This window comes from Vigna unguiculata, chromosome 3 (assembly GCF_037176805.1).
Source record: "Vigna unguiculata cultivar grain cowpea cultivar isolate G323 ecotype 2 chromosome 3, ASM3717680v1, whole genome shotgun sequence".
NCBI lineage: Eukaryota > Viridiplantae > Streptophyta > Magnoliopsida > Fabales > Fabaceae > Vigna > Vigna unguiculata.
Genome location: NC_140794.1, coordinates 65,544,645 through 65,570,214, shown reverse-complemented (window position 1 = coordinate 65,570,214; position 25,570 = coordinate 65,544,645). Strand labels below are relative to the sequence as shown.

Sequence of the window (25,570 nt, the reverse complement as noted above, 5' to 3'; positions counted from 1 at the left end):
TTGTGGTTGTGGCGACCAATTACTGCTTCTGAAAGCAACTACTACAAAGAATAATGGCAGATTTTTCTTCAGGTGTCGAAATTGGGCTGTACGTATGTGTTGTTATGGTGTGTGTTTTGGTGAATTTGTTTGTGGGCATGTCTCAGTTTTCTAAAATTTCTTACTTTGTTTTGTAGACTGAATCACATTGTAACTATTTTCGATGGGCTGATGCGGTGGAAGGTGAAGTCGAACGAAAGCCTGAATGTGACGAACGAAAGCCTGAATGTGAAGAAGGAGAGAATGAAAATTTAAGTGGCAGTGATACAGTGATACTTCAGTTGTTGCAGAAGAATGCCAAACTAAAGAAGAAATTATCGGTGGAGAGAAAAATGAGAGAAATAAAGTTATTTTTGTTCATTTTATCTTGGGGTTTTACTGTCATACTTTGTGTTCTGTTTCTGTTAAAGACGAATTGTAAGGAATAAGGTTGAATTTAAGTGCAGATTCTGGAATGGAATGTTGAATTTAAGTTTGTTAAAGCTGGTTATTTAGATTAGATTCTGGAATGGAATGTTGAATTTAAGGTTGTTAAAAAATTTTATTGATTTGGATTAATATTGGGAGCAGTAATGACATGAATGGTTGGGAGCAGTAAGTGCAAGAATTTTTCGCATTGCTTCCCTGATTTGTAATTGGCACCATTAACCCAGATTTGTACACATGCTTTTGTTCACTTTAATAACCCAATTGGCACCATTAACGACCATTTATATTTGGCACCATTAACCCAAATTTGTACACTTTAATAATCCAATTTAGAAAATGGAGCATCAATTTAGAACCTGCCCATGATTGATAAAGGACGAAGCAAAAAATAAATGTTAACAGTGCATGACATATACTATTGAAAACAATAATCCAAGTGGTCCTAGATGTCTGCTAAAGCTAAAACAACAACAGCTGGAACTCTGCATCACAGCTAACAAAAAATACATTTACTTCAAAATATCCATGTGACCATCACTACAAAACACAACTCCCAATATTGTTCACATGGGTTGTCCGCTAGGTGGGTTGCTTGAACTTGCTTGTGAACCTAAAGTTGGTGCGCCGCTTGGGAGCTTCCATGACCTTCCTCCCTTCCTATTAAATTTCCTGCTTGTGGTGATAGCAGATCTTAAAGTGGTGTTCCTCCCGGATGCCTTGCCAGTAGCAGCTGCAGTTTTTGCAGACTTCTTCCTTTTCTGTTTTCCCTGCAAAGACCGCACAGTCATTAGTTTCAACTTCATAATTACATCGTACTTCATTTGATTATGATAGACAGATTTACCTTGTTAGTTTTTCCCTGCTTGCAGCTTCTGATGTTGTGATCAAACTGGCCACAGTTACTGCACTTCATTCTAAGATGCTTCTTCCCCAACCTAGAGTGGCTGACATCTTCATCAGGTTCTCTTCTTCTTAATTTTCGTGCCCTCCCAGGAGGAGTCTTAAATATTGGGGGTAGGATTTGTGGTCCATTACTTTTAGGCCACAGTTGTTGGCCATTAATGGGTGAAATTGGTGACCCATAACAAGCTTCATAAGCCTCCCTTTTGTAATAAGCATGCACATAATCAGAGGGCTGTTCTACCCTGTAATTGATTGCAGCCACGACATGTCTACATGGTATGCCAACTAAGTCCCAAAAATAACATGTGCAGCTGTGGTTTGTGAGGTCAACTATGAATTTATCCATGGTGAATCCTTGTGTAACTTCAAACTTACCATCTCCAGTCCAAACAGCAAACCAGTTTCCACTTTTCTCTATTTCCCTATCTAGCCTTTTGTTAGGTTTAGGCATTACAACACCAGTAAATGCAGTTAATTTTTCCCGCAAATGTGCAAACCTACTCATCAAGTATGTCCTAATCCACTCCATCATTGTTATAATTGGTTTATCCCTAGCTAACAATATAGTGCTATTAAATGACTCTGATAAGTTGTTCATGAGGACATCACACCTAGAATATGCACTAAATGCATGTTTACACCAAGACTTACGTGGAATTGCATATAACCATTCAGCAGCTTCTTGATTGACCTTCTTGAGCTCTTCCATACTTGCTTCCCAGCCTTGGTAGTATGTGGCTTTAGCAGCAGCCATCATGAGATTCCTAATCACTATACCACCACCAAATCTCTTCTTGTAGTTGCTGTACAGATGCCTTAGACAAAATCGATGCTCCACTCCATGCAATAGTTCATCAAATACTTGCATCAGTCCCTGTAAAATGTACATATACAATAAGTCAATCATACATATAATTTAATTGGTGACACTTAAGTACATGAATTTGAATTTACCTCCTGCTGGTCCGAAATAAATACCCATCGATTACTTTGAACGTCTCCAATGTCCTCTAACAATAATGTTAGGAACCACCTCCAAGTCTCCTTGCACTCATTCTCTACAACAGCAAATGCCAGTGGAAAGTACTGGTCATTTAGATCCCTTGCCACAGCAACTAAAAGTTGGCCTCCATAGGTAGTCTTCAAATGACATCCATCAACACCTATGAATGGTCTACAGCCATTCACGAACCCTTTCTTGCACCCATCTAGACACAAATAGAAAGAACCAAACCGTGGCTGCAATGTGGGCTGAGGTTGATTAATTTTTATCTTAACTGTTGTTTCAATAGACACTCTCCTTAGCTCTGCAGCATAATCATATAGCATATTGTATTGCTTTTGCCCATCTCCTTCAAGAATGTCCATTGCAATCTCTTTTGCTCTACAAGCCCTCCAGGGGGTTATTGCAACACTGTACGACCTTCGGACATCATCAATTATTTCATTGGCTGTCATTCTCCCAACATTTCTAAACTTATCAACTACAATTTTGGAAACCCATTCCTTGTTTGCATTCTTGTTAACAAAAACTCTGCCACAATTATGACCATCAATCAAGGTCTTCACCCTAAAAGTTTGACTTCCTCCAACTTTGCTGCATAAAATCAAAAATCCACACTTCCTTTTGCAAATAGCCCTCACTCGGACATCATCATTCTTCACAAATTTAACTTTCTCTGCCATTCAACACAGAATGCTCTATCAAAGCTTGCTTGAATTGTTTCAAGGAAGAAAACTCCATCCCAAGTTTGAATTTGAATTCCTTGCACATGTCTTCGCCCCTGAATATTGGGTATTTCCTCCCACCATCCCCATAAGCAATGTCAACATCACTATCTAGCTCATCAGTGCTGTAATGCGCATCTATTTCATGATCAGCAGTACTCTGTTGTGTGGTAAAAGTACCCACACCTTCACTTTGGTTTCCTTCAGCTGTAGGTATAGCAGTTGTTCTTGACCTCTTCCTATTTTTCCACTCTTGTTTGAATTTTTTCCACCTGTCTAAAACTTGAGAAAAATGCCTGCGTGGAATATCTTCCAACCCAAAACAGTCATCATCATCTCTATGTCTTTCTTCCTCACTCTCATCCAATTCATCACCTTGATCATCACCTGAAACAACACCAGATTCATCACCAGATTCAGCACCAGCGTTTGATTCTTCTTCATTTGGCCCAGCAGCAGCAACGTTTGCCTCTTTTTCATTCACCTCACCACCATTATGAACAGCGTTTGATTCTTCTTCATTTGGCCCAGCAGCAGCAGCGTTTGCCTCTTCTTCATTCACCTCACCACCATTATGAACAGCAGTTGATTCTTCTTCATTTGGCCCAGCAGCAGCAGCGTTTACCTCTTCTTCATTCACCTCACCACCATTATGATCAACAGTTTCTTCTTCTTCATTTGGCCCAGCAGCAGCACCCTGTTCTTCAAGTATCACACCAACATTAACAGCAGCAACAACCTCCTCATTTGTCCCAACAGCAGCCCCTTCAATAAGTTCAACAACTTGAGCAGAACTAACCACATGCTCCACATAAATCTCAACCTCCTCGTTTTTATTTTCTGCATATTCGGCCAACTCCAAAGCATGTCTATCGTCACATAATGGCCTTAGATCTCTATCCATTCTCCCCTTCTTCGGCTTCCACCACATATAAAGTTCTCCATCATACTTGAAATCCTTCTTCAGAATACCCAATGCTTCGAAGTACGACCACATATCTGGATCCAGTCCACAAACTACATGCTCCTCTCCACCTTCGTAACGCAGCATCCTTCCCCTAAATCTTTCAAACTTCTCCATGTGCCGGAAAACCACTGAAAAAACCATTTGTATAACAACCAAAACACAACCCTAAACCCATCAAACCCAACCACAAATCGAACCCACACTAACACAGCCGCTGCAAATTGGACCTCCAAATGCGTAATAGATTTCCCTCCAAATGAAAACCACTGAAACCCTAAATCAGAGTGACAAAGGAAAGAACTTACCTCTGCTTCCAACCAATGCTCTGCTCTTGCAACCTCGTCGAGAAAGCCAGTCACCAGCTACGCCAACAACTTCAAACAACCTCGCCCAGAACGGAATCTCGACGTTTGGTTTTCCACTCTCACCGGCACAGCAAATGAGCTTTCGCGGAGAAAATCTTTCTCCCTAACTTAGGAACCACAGAATGACGCTGCTAATTCATAATGCCAAGCACGTGCTCAAATTCACGGTTTTAAAATTTGTATTATAAAATAATTATTAAACGACTTAATGAAGAAAAAAAATTTAATTTATGAATTATAAATATTAATTTAACACGTGTCAGCATCTGAGTAGACACGTGTCATCAGATGACCAGCCTAGGTGGAACGCCGTTTGCCACGCAGTCACAGACTTAACGCCGTTCACAAATTAGGGACTAAAGTCAGTAGTTCCAAAATCACGAGGACCAAAATGGTTTAACTTTTGGGAGAGTGACCAATTCCAAAAAACGATAATAGTAGAGGGACTAAAAACATAATTAACCCAATATTTTAATAGTTCATGATGTGTTTCACTTGTGTACTTAATTAATTAGTTTGTTATTAATTAATTTTTCATCAATTTTAAGTTTTGTTTGACAATTTACTTATTTGAAATTATTATTGTTATATACATATGCTAGGATCCACTGCATTGTAATCCCTATTTAATATTATACAAAGTAATTCAGTAATAAATACAGAGATGCAACTTTCAGGCAATATAGATGGCCATACAGGCCAAAGAAATTGTGTCAGCCAAATTTTCAGAACAAAGACATTCACTTGAGATTCAGAGATTCCAATAATAAATATGACTTATCTAACGGCTATTATATTTTTTGATAATTTTCTTTTACAATTTTATGTCATCTTTTAAAAGGTTTTTAATTTTTTTTTCATTCTCAATATTTCAAAACCAGTTAAAAGATGACACATCGTGTTGTAAGAAAAAATTGTCAAAATTTAATAGTCAAAATATCATTATCTTATAAAAGCCAAAAACATTACAGTTAAAGGCGTGCCCTTGGATCCTTCACCTCACTTTCTTTGCTCATGAAAGGATAATCTGTGTATCCTATAACAGGATCCTGAGTGTAAAACGTCTTCCTGTTATACCTGGTTAGAGGTGCATTAAGCTTCAGCCTTAAAACCAAGTCTGGATTGGAAATGAAAAGACGACCATAGGATACTAAGTCAGCATGTCCTTCAGCCACAGCTTCCATTCCTAACTTCCTAGTAAAACCACCACTGCACATGAATGTTCCCTCATAAGCCTTTCTCAAGTTCTGCATCAAATGAGCTTCTTCCTCTTCACTGCCAGGTCTACCTGACTCAGTTTGGCCATAAGCTGTGTATCGAGGCTGAGTAACATGAAGATAAGTGAGTTTTCTGCCCAGCTCTTTCTGGAAACTGTTCAGTTTCTCAACCACTGCTAAACCTAGCCCAAGTGGGTCAGAGTCAATGGCATCAAGGTGATCAATTGCAGGTGAAATTCTGACAGCAACTCTTTCTGCCCCAATGCCAGAAACAACAGCTTCAACCACCTGCAGTAGGAACCTGCACCGGTTTGCTAGTGATCCTCCATATTCATCGGTTCGATCATTGATTCCATCCTTTAAGAATTGATCAATGAGATATCCATGTGCACCGTGAATCTCAATTCCATCAAAACCTGCACACATGTCACATTTCATCATATACCTTGATAACCGTGTCCTATATAACAAACCCACATGCAAAAACTAAAAATGTAAAGAATTCAAAGCAACAGATCAAGAGTAATTAATCTCCATCCAGCTGCATTGAAACTGACGTAGAAATTTAAAGAAAACATTATCTTACTAGAAACAGTGGGCATTATTTCACACTATCCACACAACTTATTACAAGGGCCAAACCCCTCTAAGAAGTATCAAAAAAGCTGATCAACACCTCAGTTTTCTGGCGTAGAAATCTGCAATCTTGTAGGTTTTGAAGTGTGGTACAGTTATTTCTCCTTATTGCTAAGCTCGTTAAAACAGTGTGTAACATTTTCTACCTGTAACATAACATTGAGACGCATCCACAGGCTAACTTTAACCCATTAGAGTCAACTTTACTTTTCATTAACTTGGAATTGAAATCTATTATTGAAAATTGAATTAAAATGCAGCATATCATCCCCACCATTATCTCTTCTTTTTTTTTTTCTTCAGAGTTACAAGAAAAATAGATCAGATAAGGGAAACAGATGGTGTGTATACATGTACACAATGTCGTCATTAATGACAGCTAAATACTGCAGAGACACTTCACTTGAACACATACATTAGCATACTGAATATCTTAATTGAGATGACTACATTTAGTATCAAAAACCATTATTTTTGCTGATTTTAAGAAACCAACCTGCTCGAATTGCATTAATTGCTGCTTGGCGATAATGCTGCACGATTTCAGGTATCTCAGAAGTATTAAGTGCACGAGGCTCTGGGTAAACGCCATAGGACCCATCGGGAAGGAGAATCCTCCACCTGGCCGATAGGGGCTTGGAGGTGGACGAAATGGGTGGAGCCCCACCAGGCTGATACACTGTTTCACAGACACAAAATGAGTGAACAACTCAACAAACAGATAACTGAAGAGTAAATGTAACAGGAGAAAATAACAAATCATAACTTTCCCTGCACTTCAGTAGAATCAGTTAAGTCAAAATCTGAAAATATTAACTATTTGTCATGCATGGAGCGAGTTAAGTACATAACAAAATTGTATGCATTACATTAAAAATAAACTCAGATGATCCAAGCAAAACTCTAATCACAGTTCACACCAAAAACTTCTAAAAAACTCGCTTAAGTTTTGTCTTTAGATAAGAGTAGTGACCATAAACGTTGAGTCTAGGATATATGCAATACAAATTATTGTAATCTCATTATCAGAGGGAACCTAATGAATAATTTAAAGGCCAATCGATGTCCCTAAAGAATTAGGACCCAAAATGAGAACTAATTAAATTGGTGGATGAGAATGAGGTTCACTTTACCTGGATGAGACGCACGGCCAACATGCCAGAGTTGACAGAAGATAATGCTGCCTTTGTCATGCACAGCATCCACTACATTTCTCCATGCCTCCACTTGTTCATCTGAATATATCCCAGGCACATGGGGAAACCTGCATCAACACCACCACTTACATATTACTACTACTAGTAAGTTAAAGAAAAACAAGACAATTAATTACACAGATATACGTAATGCAGAAGCACAAATTTCCCCTTTTTTTACGGTTTTATTGATAATTTTTTATTGAATGACGATGAAAAAGTAAAACATTTTTTATTGAAAATATAAAATTTAATATTCTCAATATTTTTCTGAATTATAAAAAAAAAATACTAAGTAAAAATATTTATAAATGTTTTTTTAATAACAAACAAAAAATTGTCAGAAAGAAAAGATTAAAAACAGCCCCCATTATTCACACGAGTCCTCTGACCACCAATCAAACAGCACCAACATGTGACTCGTTGTTTGACAGTTCAACTATTGAGGGTCCATATTTGAATGGAACAAAAATTAGTACAAAACCAAAAAGTTTTGTGTTGAAACAAGGAATAAATGTTTTATCTATTGACTGGAGTTACACAGTCTTATAATCACTAATATCTTCGACATACAAGTTAAAATTAGTTATATATTATTTGACATTATTATAATACAAATTCTCAACTAATTTATTTTCAAAAGTTTTCTATGTAAAAAAAACTAATTAAAATTGAAGGAAAAAAAAAACGATTTCCACTAAGAATGAATAAGGAAGAATATATTTTGACATGAAAAGGAGGAATTTATGAATAGGATGAAGAGAAATGAAAGAATGGGAATAGGAAAGGAAGTACCCAGGAGCAGTGGGGGAGATCAAGGTGCCTTCGCTGATGAGAAATCCACCCGGTGTTGATCTTTGAGCGTAATACTCAGCAAGTGCTGCGTTTGGAATCCCCTTCAACGCTCTGCATCTGGTCATGGGAGCCAATACTACCCTGCGCAAACCCCAACTCAGATGATCAGATCCACCATGTTTTGTTGATGAAAAATGAACAGATTTAACAAAACTAATGAAGTAAAGAAAAGTTTGTGTGAGTGACCTGTGAGAGAGGTTGAATTTGCCCATGCTGTAAGGAGAAAAGAGGGTGGAATTTTCCGCCATAGTTGGAAGCAGTGGCGATGATGATCTTGCTTCACTTGACTTTGGTAGAATATAAAAGAAGTGAAGAAGAGGTGTTAAGGTTGTTCAATTATTGAAGGATGAATTGGTGCGAGTGTTGCACGTGATTAATAGTGTCTGCGGTGCGTTTTGCACGTGCTTAATCTCTGATTGATTATTAGCGACGTTGATCTAAGATAATATTTTAGGGTAGAGTTTTGGACGGTGATGCAGAACCAAAAACACAGTAGTGGGTGGAGTTGAAGTTGAGAATGATGATGAAAATGATTTTGGCGTAGGTGTGGTTTCTCTCCACTGGTGAAAAGAATGGAAGATTGGTGCCCATTTTCTCTCCCCTCACTTTCTTCGGTCCAACAACATCACTCTCACTCTATTTATTGCTCGCTTTACTCTATTTGGGTCTTACTTGTCCCAAGTTTAGGGGTAAACACAATCACGGTTCCACTCGTAAAGATACTTGCCATTTAGAGATGACATTGTTTTATTATATTTTTTACTAATAGGAGGAAATAAAAAATTGGTTAGTATTTACTGATATATTTATATATATATATATATATATATATATATATATATATATATATTTATTCATATCATTCTATTTTTGTTTATTGTTGTATCTTTTTATATAATAAGTCTCTTTCACACAATTGTAGTTTGAATCGTCATATACGAATAGTATATATTGATACATTTATTTGAAAAATAATAAAATATGAGAATAGTATACATTCATACATTTATTTGAAAAATAATAAAATAGATATGTATATTGAAAATTGTATAATAATTTTTAAAAATATAATAAATATAATAGATATGTATATTGAAAATTGTATAATAATTTTTAAAAATATAATAAATATATTGCTATTGTTATTGTGTGAATCCAAATTAAAATTATATATATTAAAGTTGTCAACATAAAAATTATAAATTAGTGGAATCATGAAAGTAGTATTACTTTGTAGATTAAATAGTTCATTAATAAATATCGATAAAGTATCGGATACAGATGTTACAAATGGTTAGGATCGAGCACTTACCATTAGGTCAAAAGTTATAGTCATTAATCTGAACGTACCTCTTTTTACTTAAGAACGTAATAACTCAAGCGCGTCATGATTCGATTGTGATCCGGCTCACTTGGCCTCTACCACTAGATAATTTATGTCACCTGCAACAATAGATACATGTCAAACATGAATACGTAACCCAACTTGAAATGTGGGTGCATCATAAGTCTCCATCCAATGAGAAAAACAAGTTTTGTTTTGTGCCTAAAATAAGAGAGTCCAGAGAATAAATAAAGTTGTATTATAGGTTATATTTTATTTTCTTTAAAATTATTAGTTTAAGTGTGAGTCTAAGTCTCACATTAAATAAATGAGAAAGTTGAGCACTTGATAAGGTAGAAGACACATAAATGTATTGTCTTAAAGTTTTATGTTGGAGTTGGTGTTTGGACTCGTGTCTCATTTGATGTTATGTCTTCGCAATGAATCTCTCGAAATACTCATAAGTGTTATATAAAAAAGATACTCTTGATTTGAAGTACGTCAATATGGTAAGGAATCACCCTTAAAAACGACATTGTTCGAAATATAAGTATGACTCTAATTGGGAATGAGTATAAGTTTAAGTCCTATGTTATATAGAGATGAAAAAATTGAGTATCTTAAAAAGTAAAACACTCATATAAGCATCATTGTCTTGAGATTTTTTATTGAAGTGATGTTGATCCCTTACGAAGATTGAACTTACATCTCATTTAGTGTTTTAAATTAAATATAACGTCAATCTCTTATGAAGATTGAACTTATATATCATTTGATGTTGTATTTCACCTATAAATTTAATAAGATTCATAAAAATATATTTTATTTGTAGGTATAATTAGTGATTTGGTCCCCTAATTTGTTTGGTTTGGTTCAATTTGATTCCATATTTTTTGTTGGTTCAATTTAGTACCATGATTATTTAAAAGGGTTCAATTTGGTCCTCTTCGTTAAGTTGTTAAGTTGGAGTTAACACTGTGTCCGTACAGAAAACGTGTCAAAAAGTGAAATTTTTTAATTTTGGTTTTAATTTTTTTTATAAAAATTTATAATCTACCACGTATCAGGTTACTATCGTGCCACATGGCAGTGATAAAACTTGTTTTCGATTTAGTCTTCTATTAAAAATTTTTGTTCAATTTAATACCATAATTCTTTAAAACAATCTAATTTTGTCCTTTTAAATTTGAGACCAAATTAGTAAAAATTAGTAAATAAGTTTAATTGTAACTTATATATACATATTAAAATAATTGTTTTGAATTTATACATCAAATCACTACACCTAAATATTCAAATTATTTTAGCTTTTACAAGTGTAAGAAATTATAAAGGTAAAAGTGTAAAAAATAAAATAATTTGAGTATTTAGATGAAGTGGTTTGATGTATATATTAAAAAAATATATTTTAACATGTATATATAAGTTGTAATTAAGTTTACTAATTTGGTCTTAAATTAGAAAGGACAAAATTGGATCGTTCTAAAAGATATGAGTACTAATTTGAATAAAAAATTTAAAATAAAAGACTAAGTTGAAAACAAGTTTTATTACTGTCACATGTCATGGCTGTAAACTACCATGTGACAGATTATAAATTTAAAAAAAAAATTATAAAAAATAAAAAATAAATAAAAGATTTCACGGCTTGACACGTGTCCTGTACGGACACGATGTTAACTCCAACTTAACAACAGAGATGACCAATTGAACCCTTTTAAATTATATGGGTACTAAATTAAACCAACAAATAATAGAGGAACCAAATTGAACTAAATAAAAAAATTAGAGGACCAAATCAATAATTATACCTATATATATAAGTATGTTAGTTTTATTGATCATAAGATGATTGAATGGATAAAAGATATTAGACTACTCTGTATTTGCTTATAATAGAAAATCAAATGAATGTAAATGAGTTGAAACAAATAGTTTGAAAGAATTTAATCAAATGATTCAATTTTAATTTTAAACTAAAGTAAATTATAAATTAATTATGTCAATAATTTGATCCAAATTGTTATTCTTACCTTTTTATTTTTTGCTAAACTATATTTGCCACAAGTTCAAGAACCACAGACAAACTATTATTAGTTAAAGGGCATAAACAGAACTAAATTACAATTAAGCCTAAATCCTAATTATAACCTTTTCATTCATCTTGTATGCAAATTACTCCTTCACACGCTTGAATTTCATCAAGGCTTATAATTTTTATGGTGGACGGTGGAGATTAGGAATAAGATCTGCAATATGATTTACTCTTTCGAAAATTGGTGAGGTAATTAGTTCAAATAAACAACAAAATTAATTTAAAGAAAAATGGATAGGAAAAAATTACAGTCGGTCAAAAATGAATAACTCACCAAAACTAGTTCAAAACAATTCGATTAAGATTATTAATAGTAATATTTTTATTATTTTCTCCAAAAAAAAAAAATACAAATCAACCTAAAACTTTTGTATTTTTTATTGGGTTAAATGATGATTTGGTCCTGGTTTTCGTTCAGATTTTTCAATTTGGTCCTTTTTCTAACACCGTTAAAATAGTTAACGGATTGTGAACAATAACTGTCACATGTCATTGTGATTTTTTTTAAAATTTTTTAAAATATTATTATTATTATTTAAAAAAATGTATACGTGTCAAGCTCATATCATGTCATGTGTCATTTGATAATTTTTAAATTTTTTTTAAATAAAAAAATTATTTAAAAAAAAATCATGTGTCAAGTTAATATTATGTCACATGTTAGGATTAATTTTTTATATTCAATTTGGTCTTAATATTTGTTATTATTTTTCAATTTGGTCCTTTTTTTTTAAATTTAACATTTTTGTTCTTCTCCAAATTGAAACAAAATTTAATTTGTATATAAATGTTATATGAATATTCTTATTAAAATATATATTTTTATGAAATATTTTTAATTTAGGATTAGAGTTGGTTTAAAATTAAAACAAAAAATTTTAAAGTAGACAATAACACTATCAATTTAAATTTTTAAGCCTCTTAAAATTTTAAAAGTAGGGAATAACACCATTAATTTAAGTATTTTAAAGCTCTTAAAATTTAAAATTAATGGTGTTATTGTTTACTTTGAAATTTTTCGTTTTAATTTTAAAGCAACTCTCACTATAAATTAAAAATATTTAATAAAAATATCCATATAACATTTATATACAAATTAAATTTATCTCAATTTAGAGAAGAACAAACATGTTAAATTTAAAAATAAAGATTAAGACCAAATTGAAAAAAATAACGAATATTATGACCAAATTGAATATAAAAAACTAATGACATGATATTGGCTTGACACGTGAATATATATTTTTTAAATACAAAAAAATTTAAATTTAAAAAAATAAAAAAAATCATAAAATGACACCTGACATGATATAAGGTTGACACGTGGACATTTTTTTTAAATAAAAAAGTAATTTAAAAAAATCATAAAATGACACGTGACAATTACTGTTAACAACCGTTAACTATTTTAACAGTGTTAGCGAAAATGACTAAATTGAATAAAATTAATCAATATTAAAACTAAAATGAAAAAAAAAATTAAAAGTATAACCAAATTAAAAAAAAATCGAAACCAAATCATTATTTAAGTATTTTTTTATTCTACATATAAAATTATTCTGTAGCAATTTATAATAATAATTTTTTAAAATTACAATTAGGTATATTTATGTATATAACCACTAATTTTTCTGCAATCACTCCACCCAACTTTTATTTTGTTAACATTGAAAAAAATAGATAAGATAAATTAAAACATACTTTAAAGAATTGTTTTTTATAATTTTTTAATTATAATATTTAATGAAAACATAAATTATTTAAAAATTTCCAAAAATAGGATAGACGTGTTCCTGTGTTTTCGTCAATACTAATAATACATGTAGATGTATATTATCAAAATTTTACTTTGAATATAATAACATATTTTAATCTTACTTCTTATAAAGATTCAAACATTCAAATCTTATAAATTTATATTTTATTATAGTTTTTATCATCATTGCGTTTTTTTTCTCCCTCGAACCATATCAGACCCGTGGTTAAGAATCCCGACGCCAAATGTTCCACAAAATTTGCCGACCCGGCTACTTCTGATTTTCAACAACAGTCAAATTCTCCTTCATGCCTTGAATATGTGCACATGGCATACAAAGTTCATGGCTTTCTCGTTTGTCACTGCTTTTCGAGCCTCCCATTATCGTACTCTTACTCAGGTACCACTCTCTGAGAAAGGGTTAATCATAACAAAACCTGATTCTTGGTTTGTCAAGATAGTTTCTACCCTTTTTCTATGTTCTACCTCTTTTGATGATAGGTTTTTGGATTATTTCCGTAAGCACTTAACTCCTTCTCATGTCTCAGAGATTGTTAAAAGGCTTAACAATCCCAACTTAGGTTTCAAGTTCTATCAGTTCACTAGGGAAAAGTTGAGTATGTCTCATTCATTTTGGACTTACAATATGCTTTTGAGGTCCCTTTGTCAAGTAAATCTCCACAGTTCAGCAAAATTGTTATATGATTCTATGAGGTCTGATGGGCAATTCCCTGATTCTGGGCTTTTGGGATTTTTGGTTTCCTCTTTTGCACTGGCTGACAGGTTTGATGTTTCAAAGGAATTACTTGCTGAAGCTCTGCGCAATGGGATTCAAATAAAGGTGATTGTTAATAACTTTTTGAACATGTTGATAAAACACAATAAGTTAGATGATGCCATTTGTTTATTCAGGGAGCTTATGAGAACACGTTCTTGTCTAGAAACCTTCACATTCAACATTTTAATGCGGGGTTTATGCATAGCTGGAGAAGTTGACGAAGCTCTTAAGCTTCTCAGTGATATGAGAAGTTTTGGTTGTTCCCCTGATATAGTTACATATAACACTCTTTTACACGGTTTATGTAGAATCGATCAAGTTCATAGAGCATGCGGTTTACTGAAAGAAGTTTGTCTAACATGTGAGTTTGCCCCTAATGTTGTTAGCTATACGACATTGATATCGGGTTATTGCAGATTGAGTAAGATGAAAGAAGCCTCCTCTCTTTTTGATGAAATGATTCGATCCGGAATCAAGCCTAATGTCTTTACCTTCACTGCTCTCATTGACGGCTTTGTTAAGGCAGGTGACATGGTTTCTGCATTAGGTATGCACAAGAAGATGCTTTTACATGGCTGTCCTCCCAACGTTGTTACTTTAACATCCTTAATTAATGGCTATTGCCGGATTGGATGGGTTAATCATGGCCTGGACTTGTTACATGAAATGAAAGCACGACATGTTCCTGCAAATTTGTATACTTTCTCGGTTCTTATCAGTGCTCTGTGCAAGAGCAATAGACTGCAAGAAGCACATAATCTTTTGAGACTATTGAAGCAGAGTGACATTGTTCCACAGTCTTTTGTCTATAATCCTGTCATTGATGGATATTGCAAATCTGGGAACATTGATGAGGCTAATGCAATTGTGGCAGAGATGGAAGAGAAGTGCAAGCCTGATAAGTTGACATTTACCATTCTTATTATTGGGCATTGTATGAAAGGAAGAACACCTGAAGCAATTGGTATCTTCTACAAGATGCTGGAAGCTGGTTGTACTCCAGATGACATCACAATTAGAACGTTAAGTTCCTGTCTGTTGAAGGCTGGGATGCCTTGTGAGGCTTCCCGCATTAAGGAAACTATATTTGAGAAGCAGAGCACATTACTGAAAGTATGAATTCGATAAGTCAATTATTGTTCATTAAGGTAAACCGCTAAAGCAGTGCTTAAGTTTTTCACCGTTTTGGTTTTGGGGATACATTCATAGATAGTCACCATCGGATATTATGAATTTAATAGAATTTGAATTCTCCATCTTCCCGAGGTTCTGCCGATCTTTTTGGAACACGTAGGTATGCCTTTCCTCTTGTAATTCTTTTCTGTTAGTTTTTTTTTTTTTTTTCTACTAGAGTTTAATCTGTGACATCAAGAGATATTGTATGTCTTGACGTGAAATCCCTAATACAAGTAGATATTGTTGCACACAGCTATGAAGGAAATAGTTATAGAAAATTGATGCATACCAATAATTTCACCGGTTAAAACTGACACTATTTTTGAGGTTTTATTGTGACTGTGCACTGTTATGATTATCTATAGCCAAACACCAATAGCAGTGGGCCATAGGGTGTAGAGTATAAAGCAAAGAAGCTGAATGACTTTACCAGTCTTTAGGCACATTGCTGTTGTCATCACTCCAGACTGAAGTTGTTGTAATAACATCCTGGCAACAGGACAGTCGTTAACACAACACCTCATCATGTGCCATAATGCATTTATATTCCCTCAAGTGTTTATAAGTTTTTATCAAAGGTTTAGTAATTGGAAGCATTGAAACTGAAGCAGAGGTAGAGTAAAAAAGACATAGGGAGATGTAAGTAACAACCATATTTTGAGTTTTGCACTGATCCCGGATCTGGTGAGGGATTTCACAAATATGGAAACAGATCACGAACAATTTTGCGCTCCTGAGCACCCATGTGCAATTGATGCATTTTATTTTTTTTCTTCCTGTTTGGTACAGGCCTGCAGTTAAAGGTGGTGACATGTTCTACCCCAGTACATACTACACATGGTCATTTCAAAGTCAAAGTTAATGCTTTCTCTCTGAATTACTAATTACTAATGGCTACTAATCGGTGTACCAAATGAAAAGACATTTCCTGTGGTTTCTGTGGTTTCTGTCAGTGCAGGTGCATTTGCAACTGCAGCAGAAGGGCAAGATGGACAAGTTGGACACCCAAAATTGCAACTATATGTGGGAGAGTACAGCAATTTCCAAAACCACAACTCTCTTTAGAGATACATGATTTGGGGGAAGAGCAGCAACAACTCCACTTTGGTAAAGAGCAGCATTTGATGGATGGAAGACAACTGCGACTGCAATTGCATGCTTGGCAGTCACATCAGCAGCGTGTCAATTTTAGTGGTAAAGATAATCCTTCACAGTAGCAATAGCAGCAGCAGATCCAAGAAAGGTTAAAAGAGGGCATGCCACTGCACATAAAAAGGTTACTTGTGTTATTCATGAATTGTGATAGTTATCAAATGAGGCTTACTATGAAAGAATGTGCTGCTTCAATAAATGAAATTCAGCCAGCTTATCAATCATTTTCTGATGGCAACTCCGGTATATCTCAGTTCAGGTACACACTACCATTAGCAGAATGCATGATTCAGCCACATTCAAACATGCGTTTGATGCAGAGAATACAAAGAAGACAACATAACATGACAGAATTTTAAGGCTAAACCAGTCTTCACAGAAAGGGTGCATGAGATAGATATCAAGAAATGCAGAAATCCTACTTATCATTTAGTATAAAAAGGCAGTTAGTTATTGTGCTTATATAGTTATTATATTATATAAAACTTGTTTTTAATATATTTGCACTGCAACCAAAGCCTTCTATTGGTAAGGTTGTTATCCACATCAAGTAAGGCATAACAAAGTGGTACCAGAGCCACTTCCAGAAGTGGCAAGACCGGTTGTTCTTCTTGGTTTTGCTTGAAAGAAAAGAAGGCATAAGAATCATAATCTCTTTGAAACAGTAACAAATTATGAATGATGAGAACAGTTCTTTGCCATCACATACTCAGCAAACCTGCAATATTTGTGACATTCAATCAACTCCACAAACAAACATACTCTTTGCAGCATCTTGAAGCTGGTTGAAGGCCTTCAACAAATTTCAATTACTTTAATTCATTACTTTATTTTATTAATTATTTACAAGGTTCCATTTGCACTCTTCCATTCTTTGCTTTTACTTGTAATGACTCCAACTTCTATAAATACTTATTGTCTAACTTCTCCCAAAATTATCGCAACTAATTTTAACAAAAAAATTTTATGTTGTTAAATTATTATAAAAAAAGTTTCATTGTGATACAAAAGTGTAATTGTTTCAATCATTTTAAAAAGTGTTAGAATTTAATTTAGAAATAATATAAAATGATAGATTAAGAGATATATAATATTATTCCTACAAAAATGTTCATTAGTTTTTTCTCTCTAAAAACTCACATTTTATAATAACTCTCAAAACTACTTGCGTTCAAAATAGTTATCATAATCTACAATGAACAAAAATTCGAAGTGAATACATTATCTATCATAAACCGTGATTATTTTGTTAGCTTAACTTTGAACCACTATCAATAATTTGTATATCATTAACCAAATACGTATATTCTTATATAACTTTCGAAAAACTCCATAATTTGTAATGATACCATGATTCAAGGTTTATTGAACAATCCACCCATTTTCTTTTCCCTTTCAAAGTTTTTCCTTCTTCTGTTTTATTTTTTGTTGATTTATTTGATTTTCTACATGTGTTTTTGTTTTTTATCTCTATCAAATATTTATCCTCTAACGTTACTCTTAATTTTCATTCAAATTTGCATCCATTTCACAAACATATCATACCAGGTAGAAATAACAAGATTATGGATACTTCTATTTAACCGAATTTTAGTTTAGAGCAAGTTTATTTTTACTGTATATTCTCTTTATTTTTTATATTGTGATTCTATTTATAATCAATTTAATCTTGTTGTTTTGGTTAATTGTGAATTTTTAGTATTTCAACTAGTTCCCATATCTTCTTTCTAGCAGAATTTTGGTTGTTTTGATTTGGTGACTAGTTTTAACAGTTTTTTTTTTTCACTTTAATCTTTTGTTTGGAATTAAGTATATTTCACTAAGATAAGTTATTTTGGATTACTCTTAAAATAATGAATTTATTATTATTATTATTATTATTATTATTATTATTATAAATTTGTGTTAATGGTAGGATATTTTGTTAAGTTTAAGTAATGATTATTTAAACATAAAAATATTAGATTTATTTGTTAATATAAATATTGTATAGTGAAAAAAAATTTGGAATGCCATATATACGTGTTAAATTTTGAAACATATATGAGATGAGTTTGAAAATTTAGAAGAAGGGTTTTCAAGTGGCTTTTAGGCTTTACATTTAAAAGTAAGTTTGAAAAGTTCAAATTGGAAAATATCGGTTATTATATGTGAATTATATTGTGTTTTATATAAGTTGTTCAATATAATTTTTACTTATTAGGGTGCACATTTTGAATTGTTTGAAAGTAAAACAAATTTTAGAGATAAATAATGAAAAAATGTAACTTTTGCATAATCTTTTTCTCTTAACACACCATTCTTCCCAATAACCTACTTTGGTCTAGGACCCAATTTTTATATTAAAATAAAAATGAAAAATAGTTGGAATGATTAACTTTTTTTTATTGTATTATTTTAAAATTTTAAATATTTAATAATAATATAATTTAAATTATTAATACTTAAGAGTGAAGTTACAAAGTAACTTAAAGTGTAAAGATTATAGTTCTTTTAGTTCATTCAATTAAACACACTAATTAACCAAATAAATATTAAGAAAATAATTATGTGTGTATAAATCACGAGACTAAAATTTTCACCCATTCAATCATTTCTCTCATCCTATTTTATATGAGGAAATAATGAGTTAGATTAGCCTATTTTGATACCTATTTATCAAATTTACCAAATTTTAACATGATTAGGAAAAATAACAATCTAAATTTGCTCCATAAATTTTATGACATCAAATTTACTCGTTTACGTTTACATGACTGATTTGTATGATTTTATATTGATTAGAAATGATTATGATGTGTTATGCATAAGTATAATAATTATGCTTGAAATTATGTATTAATATATTGATTTAAATAATTTGGGATAACATATTAATTAAATCTATATAGCGATACAATCATTTATTTGAAGTACTAAACACATAACTTAATAATTATCAGCAAAATGATATATTTATGCTTCAATGATAGCTAGATCATATAAATTAAGTCACTTTGAGAAATTAATAAAAAACTCTTCTAGTATGGAAACATGCTATGATGTACAATTCTATTGGATAAACTTACCATAATGTGTCCAAGCGATATTTGTGAATCTAAAGTTGATTTCTAACAGATTGTATATGAATATTCAATAATACAATCCAAAATTATTTTTCATTTTGTATTCGTTTACAATCGACAAGAAAATAATTTATTAAATCTTATCATAATATGAGTACACTAGTGCAGTACAGAGTTATGACTAAGATTAATTTCAATATTAAACTACGACTAATAAACTGTAGTATATTGAGACTTAGTAAAAAAATGGGTTAGAGGTTATGCTTGAAAATCATACTCCATCGTGTGTATAAACTACGGTTAACCTATAGGCTTAAAAATTATTACAAAAAAATCATAATAGATTGCACTTTGATGAAAAACCTCATAGTATATAATCACGAATAGGCTATGATTTTTTCATCCAACCGTAGCCTATTATGAGTTTGTTTTTATAATTATTTTAGTAACTCCTACACTTTATTAAATAATCTAAAATATCAAACCAAGATTTAACATTAAATAACTTTGTTGAATCAGAACTAAGAAACATAGTTAGAAATTCATGACTATGAATCTCTTTGAAAAAGTCACTAAAAAAAGGTAGAAAATGATTTTTAATTAAAGTATTTGTGTGCTAACTTCTATTTTTGTGTATTTATTTGACCATGTACATTGTATATATTTGTAACATGTTTTGTTTTGGTAAGATTTGTTCTAGAAAAAACTTTGAAATGATCATAATTTTTGTTATGGATCTCGAATAAAAAAGTGTTGAATGGTAAAGTTATTGAAAATTGTGTTCCTCTCCAAAAGGAGATTGCTTCACAAAATTTTATTTACTGTCTTTTTTACTATATTTTAAGTATTCCCCCCTCCCTTTTTTTTTTTACATTTCATAGACTTATTTAGTTAACTTATACTATTAAAAAAGTTCTATTTCTTTTAACATTAAATAACAATTTTCCATGCTTTTATATTTATGCTTGTCATACTTTTATGTACACAACATTTAGGATTTAGGTTTATCATCGTCTAAGACAAAAAATAATAAAGAATCATTATATATATAATTTTTAGGGTTTAAGATGAAGAGAGGAATGCAAACCTAGAAATATAGTACTTTGACACGTAGTACTTGAACTATAACTAAGTCCAACAATAATGGTGGTCAATGTAAAAAAATACTCAAACAATATATTCTCACAACAAATGGTGAACAGAGAACGACAAAGACAAAGAAAAAACTTATGAACGAAGAAAACAAAATAAAAATTCTTTAAATGAATCAAATAACAAGAAAGATTTTTAAGTATGACCATGGTGAACATACAAACGAAGATGAACATGACAAAGAGAAAAAAAAAAGTAAAAAGAACGAGATAGAATAAAAAAAATAAAAAAGAAAACTTTATAAGACAACAATGTAATATGTGTAGACAAATAAAAAAGTGATGAAATACAAAAATTTATTTTATTATAAAATTAGATTAATATTTGAGACTGCATCTTATTGTCTAGTAATTTATTTAGTAATCTTACTTTAGTTTATATGTAAATATTTGATTGTTAATGCATTTAAATTTCTATGCATGGAGGACATGATAAGGGCGTTACATATTCTTTTTTACATATTTTAGTTACTTTTTTATTTTTTGTTATTGAAAATTTAAGATGGCGGTACAAGTTTTTAGGAGTTTCCTAGATATTTCACTTATAAAAATGTGAATTTGTTTTCATTTAAGAAAAAGTCACTCTCCTTTTTCTTTAAATATTTTTAGAAAACCATGTTTCTTTTTTGTTGGTTGATTTTGGAAAACCATAAATAATACATAATAAATTGATGTAAATTTTAAGTAATCTTTGCAATATTTGTACGGACGGGGTCGTTTGCGGCTTTGTTCCATGATGACGAGGTTAAACTAAAATGATGTTCCAATTATTTTAATTCATTTTCACTTTTCATTTGGTTAAAACAGCAGCTTCTGATATCAACCTTTGCTACATTCATGTCACTAATGCTTTAATTAAACATAATTTCGCTGTTAATCAAAATCTAAACTTGCTTTTCTCTTAAGTTGTTATGATTTGCATAAACAGTGTAGTTTGCACACTCAGGAACTAGCACAGTGGTCAAAATCCATCTCGAGTAGTGTAACTAACTTAGTTTACAAAAGTGCTTTCTCCTTTTCCAACTCACTTCTCTTACTCTATAAGTATCTACATTATTAATCAATTAATATTTCAATATAATAAAAGAAAAGTGTTCAATGTACCCCTAAAATAGGGTCAAAGACACATAACACAAGAATTAAAGGGATAAAGTGAAACTGGTAACGTGGAAAATAAAATAACTAGAAAAAAAAAGATGTAAATAAATGAAGGTGAAAGTGGAAGTTAAATAATAACTAATTATGATAAAATACATTTTTGTAGAACTCCTTTGTTAGGGTGTGTTCTTATGAGTGAAAAGATTTGAGGGAAAGGAAAAATATTATTTGAGTAGTTTTGAGAGTGAAATTTGTGTTATTTTTTTAAGAGATTTGGAGGTAATAATAGAGTAGATTTGAGAGTAAATTTTGTGAAAAGTTGTATAGAATTTGAGTGATGTGACTAATAGAAAATAAAATTTAATTTATGAAAAAGTTATATTACTAAATTACTCTTGTGTTAAATATAATATAAAATGATAATTAGATAAGTTGTAATTAATTTTGAATTTTTTTCTATATAACTTAAAATATTAAAGATATTTATTAATTAAAAAAAATTATAATGTATTTGAACCGAAAAATAAAATATTAAATTTTTTTTATTACAAAACAAAAATATGAATAATTTTTAATCACACCATTACTAAAAAGTCAACTTCAAATGCACAACATAAAAAAAAAAAAAGAGGTTGGAATTGGATATAAGCAATATGTATCTGAATACAAAATCAAAGCACTTGGAACCAAATACGCAAACAATGGAATCAAGTAAGTGGAGAAAAGAAAATATGTTGGAATCAAATACAAGTACAACATATCTGTTCCATTACTTCTTCATATCTCCATGTATGAAAATTCTGCAAAGCTTGGATGTGGTATGAAAAATCAATCAGAGCAACATATAAGGAAAGGGATAGAGTGGTAAATTGACATAATTATTCCGCAAATCTCTTCGAAGCAAGAGATCAACAATATCCTGTAACTTCACAAATCATCACTTATCAGTCGCTTCCTTTCTTTGATAACGAATAACATTTTTTCTACTAATTCATCGCTTTCCATTCTTTAATTACTGTAAATTGGTTCATAAGAACACGTCCTTAGAATCAAAAGTGTATTTGTATACGCATGATCACCTAAGTTTATTATAATTGTATTACATACAGTAATAGTCTTCTAAATTAAGATGATTATTTTTTTCATTAGAATAAAGAACTTGTTACATAAACTCATGACACTTCTCCACCATGTTAATATATATATATATATATATATATATATATATATATATATATATATATATATATAAAACTTAAATATTAAATTACTAATTACATCTTAATTTTTTTTATAAAGATATACTTATCCTGAAAAGTAATGGATTTTAATAAATTCAATCTACTACCGCATACTACTTTTAACATGGAAGATGATAAAACTAAATTTTAACTTTTTTTTTTCTTTACCTCCTAGTCAGCTTTATATATATATGTTCATACTACTACCGCATACTACCGTATATTTTGTTTTTTAACACGAGAATTTAGTTTGATTTTTTCACATTTTTTAGTTTATTACCTTTTTTTGTTTTTTAATAAATTTGTATATGATAAAAATGATAACTATTTTTTAGAATATTAACATATTAAGATATCAAAATATGTATTTATTAAATTTCTTTTTCTCAATTTCAGAATAAAAAAAAGCATCCTTTCACCTCTAACCTTTACTTTGTCTTCTTCGACCAGATCGTATAAAACTCTTTTCCTTTTTACTTTCTTTTATTTCAACCAAACACATGAAGAGGTTTCAGAAGACACAGTAGAAGTACAAAGGAAAGAGAAGGTTTTGTTTTCCTCACATTTGTCTGTCAGATAATGCAATTATGTTTGCCATCATCCATGGAAGAAGGTAACCCCCATGGGCCCCACCACCAACCTCACCACTGCAAACAAAAGTCCAACATAGTTTGGTCACTTTCATCATCTTCTACTCATTCATCTTTTTTATTCACTAATCCTAACTAAATTGGACTTTCTTTTTCATCCATTAAGATTACAACAACAATTTGCAAGCTTGCAATCAAGAACTGGGAAGAAATTTTTTTTTCCTCCTTCTTAATTTATCATAATGAATTTCAGAAACATCTCACGAGAAAACAAAGAAAATCAAACATTTATTTGGTCACTTTTGACCACAACATTGTCTTGTTGGGGGAGAACAACCAAAGTCTTCGCATTCACTAACATTAACCACTGAACTGTAACTACTTTTGTTTTTAGGGTTTTCTAGGTTTCACAATTATGATTAAATAAATACAAGTCTTTTCAATTCAATGGAAACACCATTATCATATTCCTCCACCTTCCCTACAGTGCCTGCATCATCAATGTTGTTCTTTTTGCATATTTTTCTAATAGAGATTTTATAGAAAAAAAAACAATTTTTTTTTTCTGGTAACTATTCTGAAAAAGCACTTTTATTTTAGAAACTGATTATTTTCAGAAGCTAAGTGGTCGGAAAGAATTATTTTTTTTTAATCTTAAAACAAACACATCACACGTTATTGGGTCCACTTTTTGTCACATGAAACTCTGGTCAAGATGCAGTTGCGTAATTTCTTCGTAGTACTTTTTATATTGAAAGATTGCTTCAGTTGAAAAAGTGTTTATATTTACCAGTTTCAAAGTTTTGATTTTTCCCCTTAAAATCAAACTAAACTTAAAATATGACCTAATGGTATTAATGACATTAATTAAATATATCAACAGTACAATCTAGTTAACTGCCAGGTTAATACTAATTAAGTATTTTTAGAATACCAATTAATGAAACCTAAATGTTTATTATAATAAAATAATTATTTATAGTTGATTATATATTTGTTATCTAATTTGGAACTGTTATTCTCTACTTTGTAACTTTAGAAGATCAAATAAATATTTTAACTAAAATGTTTAAAAGTTATGGTAAGTTGTTTAAATTTTTAATTAATTTATAACGTTTTCGTAGTAATACGAGACGTTTTAATTAATTATATTTTAAATGTATTTGTTTTAAACAATATTTAAGAATGATTCTGAAACTTCTTTTGATATGTCTGTATACTTGTTTAATTGGTAAGGAAGAAATTATGTTGCATAGAGGTATTAAATTTTATTAGATTTGATTTACTTCAATATCCTTTATTGTGTAATTTTGACTAAAAGAAAGCCAATTACACCAATGTTTAAGTTTTGTCTATTATATTGTTTGTAAAGACTACATAGGAACACAATTTTGCTTGAGACAACAATATTTTTTCCTTAAAGTAGAAGTGTTTCGGTGTTTGATAATTATAAATTTTTTTTATTAAAAATAATTAGAAATGTATTAAAACATCATAAAAAAAATGCAAATTTTACGCGTTTTTAAATAAAAAGGATATGCGATTAATTTGGTCTACGAAAATAATGTAAACAGATAACAATGTGATTGACGAAAAATAAAAAGTTTGGTTTAGTGTAATAATGTTTTACAGTATATTTCATAAAACCAAATTGTAACTTCAAAGATCAATTTAACATTAAATTATATTTTTAATGATAAATTTGTTATCAAACTCAAAACTTCAGAAACTAATTAGTCCTTTCTGTTAAACCAATTTTTTTAAATTATTTTAACAGTTAAATTATCACAATTTCAACATTCAATGAAA

General features: G+C 30.9%; 2 protein-coding genes and 1 pseudogene across 9 annotated transcripts; 1 reads left to right on the top strand and 2 right to left on the bottom strand.

Moving 5' to 3' along the window:
• Window positions 1–815: 815 nt before the first annotated feature.
• LOC114177571 (uncharacterized) lies at window positions 816–4,902 on the bottom strand (annotated as a pseudogene). Its single transcript, XR_014993911.1, has 3 exons — window positions 2,326–4,902; window positions 1,313–2,245; window positions 816–1,235 (listed from the first exon to the last, which is right to left on the bottom strand). The product of XR_014993911.1 is annotated as an uncharacterized LOC114177571 (transcript).
• A 174-nt stretch (window positions 4,903–5,076) lies between these two features.
• Window positions 5,077–8,925, bottom strand: LOC114178749 (12-oxophytodienoate reductase 3-like). Its single transcript, XM_028064818.2, has 5 exons — window positions 8,522–8,925; window positions 8,276–8,416; window positions 7,418–7,548; window positions 6,781–6,963; window positions 5,077–6,064 (listed from the first exon to the last, which is right to left on the bottom strand). The coding sequence occupies exons 1-5, from the start codon at window positions 8,581–8,583 to the stop codon at window positions 5,403–5,405; spliced, it is 1,179 nt and encodes a 392-aa protein (XP_027920619.1). The 5' UTR covers window positions 8,584–8,925; the 3' UTR covers window positions 5,077–5,402.
• Window positions 8,926–13,692: 4,767 nt separating this feature from the next.
• Window positions 13,693–17,551, top strand: LOC114178094 (Pentatricopeptide repeat (PPR) superfamily protein). Of its 7 annotated transcripts, none has more exons than XM_028063803.2 (4): window positions 13,693–15,436; window positions 15,530–15,578; window positions 16,254–16,740; window positions 16,871–17,551. In XM_028063803.2, exon 1 carries the CDS (start codon window positions 13,830–13,832, stop codon window positions 15,405–15,407), a length of 1,578 nt encoding a protein of 525 aa, XP_027919604.1. In that variant the 5' UTR covers window positions 13,693–13,829; the 3' UTR covers window positions 15,408–15,436; window positions 15,530–15,578; window positions 16,254–16,740; window positions 16,871–17,551. The 7 variants fall into 7 exon arrangements, with proteins under 7 accessions (XP_027919604.1, XP_027919603.1, XP_085527665.1 ...); XM_028063802.2 differs by having other exon boundaries at window positions 15,530–15,582; XM_085671540.1 differs by having other exon boundaries at window positions 13,694–13,910; window positions 14,012–15,582.
• The last annotated feature ends 8,019 nt before the right edge of the window (window positions 17,552–25,570 follow it).

Coding starts and splice junctions, on each gene's coding strand:
- LOC114178749 (XM_028064818.2), bottom strand. CDS start 8,583: ATGGCGGAAAATTCCACCCTCTTTTCTCCTTACAGCATGGGCAAATTC. Junction 8,417..8,521: donor AAATTCAACCTCTCTCACAG/GTCACTCACACA, acceptor GGGTTTGCGCAG/GGTAGTATTGGCTCCCATGA. Junction 6,065..6,780: donor AATTAATGCAATTCGAGCAG/GTTGGTTTCTTA, acceptor ACATGTGTGCAG/GTTTTGATGGAATTGAGATT.
- LOC114178094 (XM_085671539.1), top strand. CDS start 13,830: ATGTGCACATGGCATACAAAGTTCATGGCTTTCTCGTTTGTCACTGCT.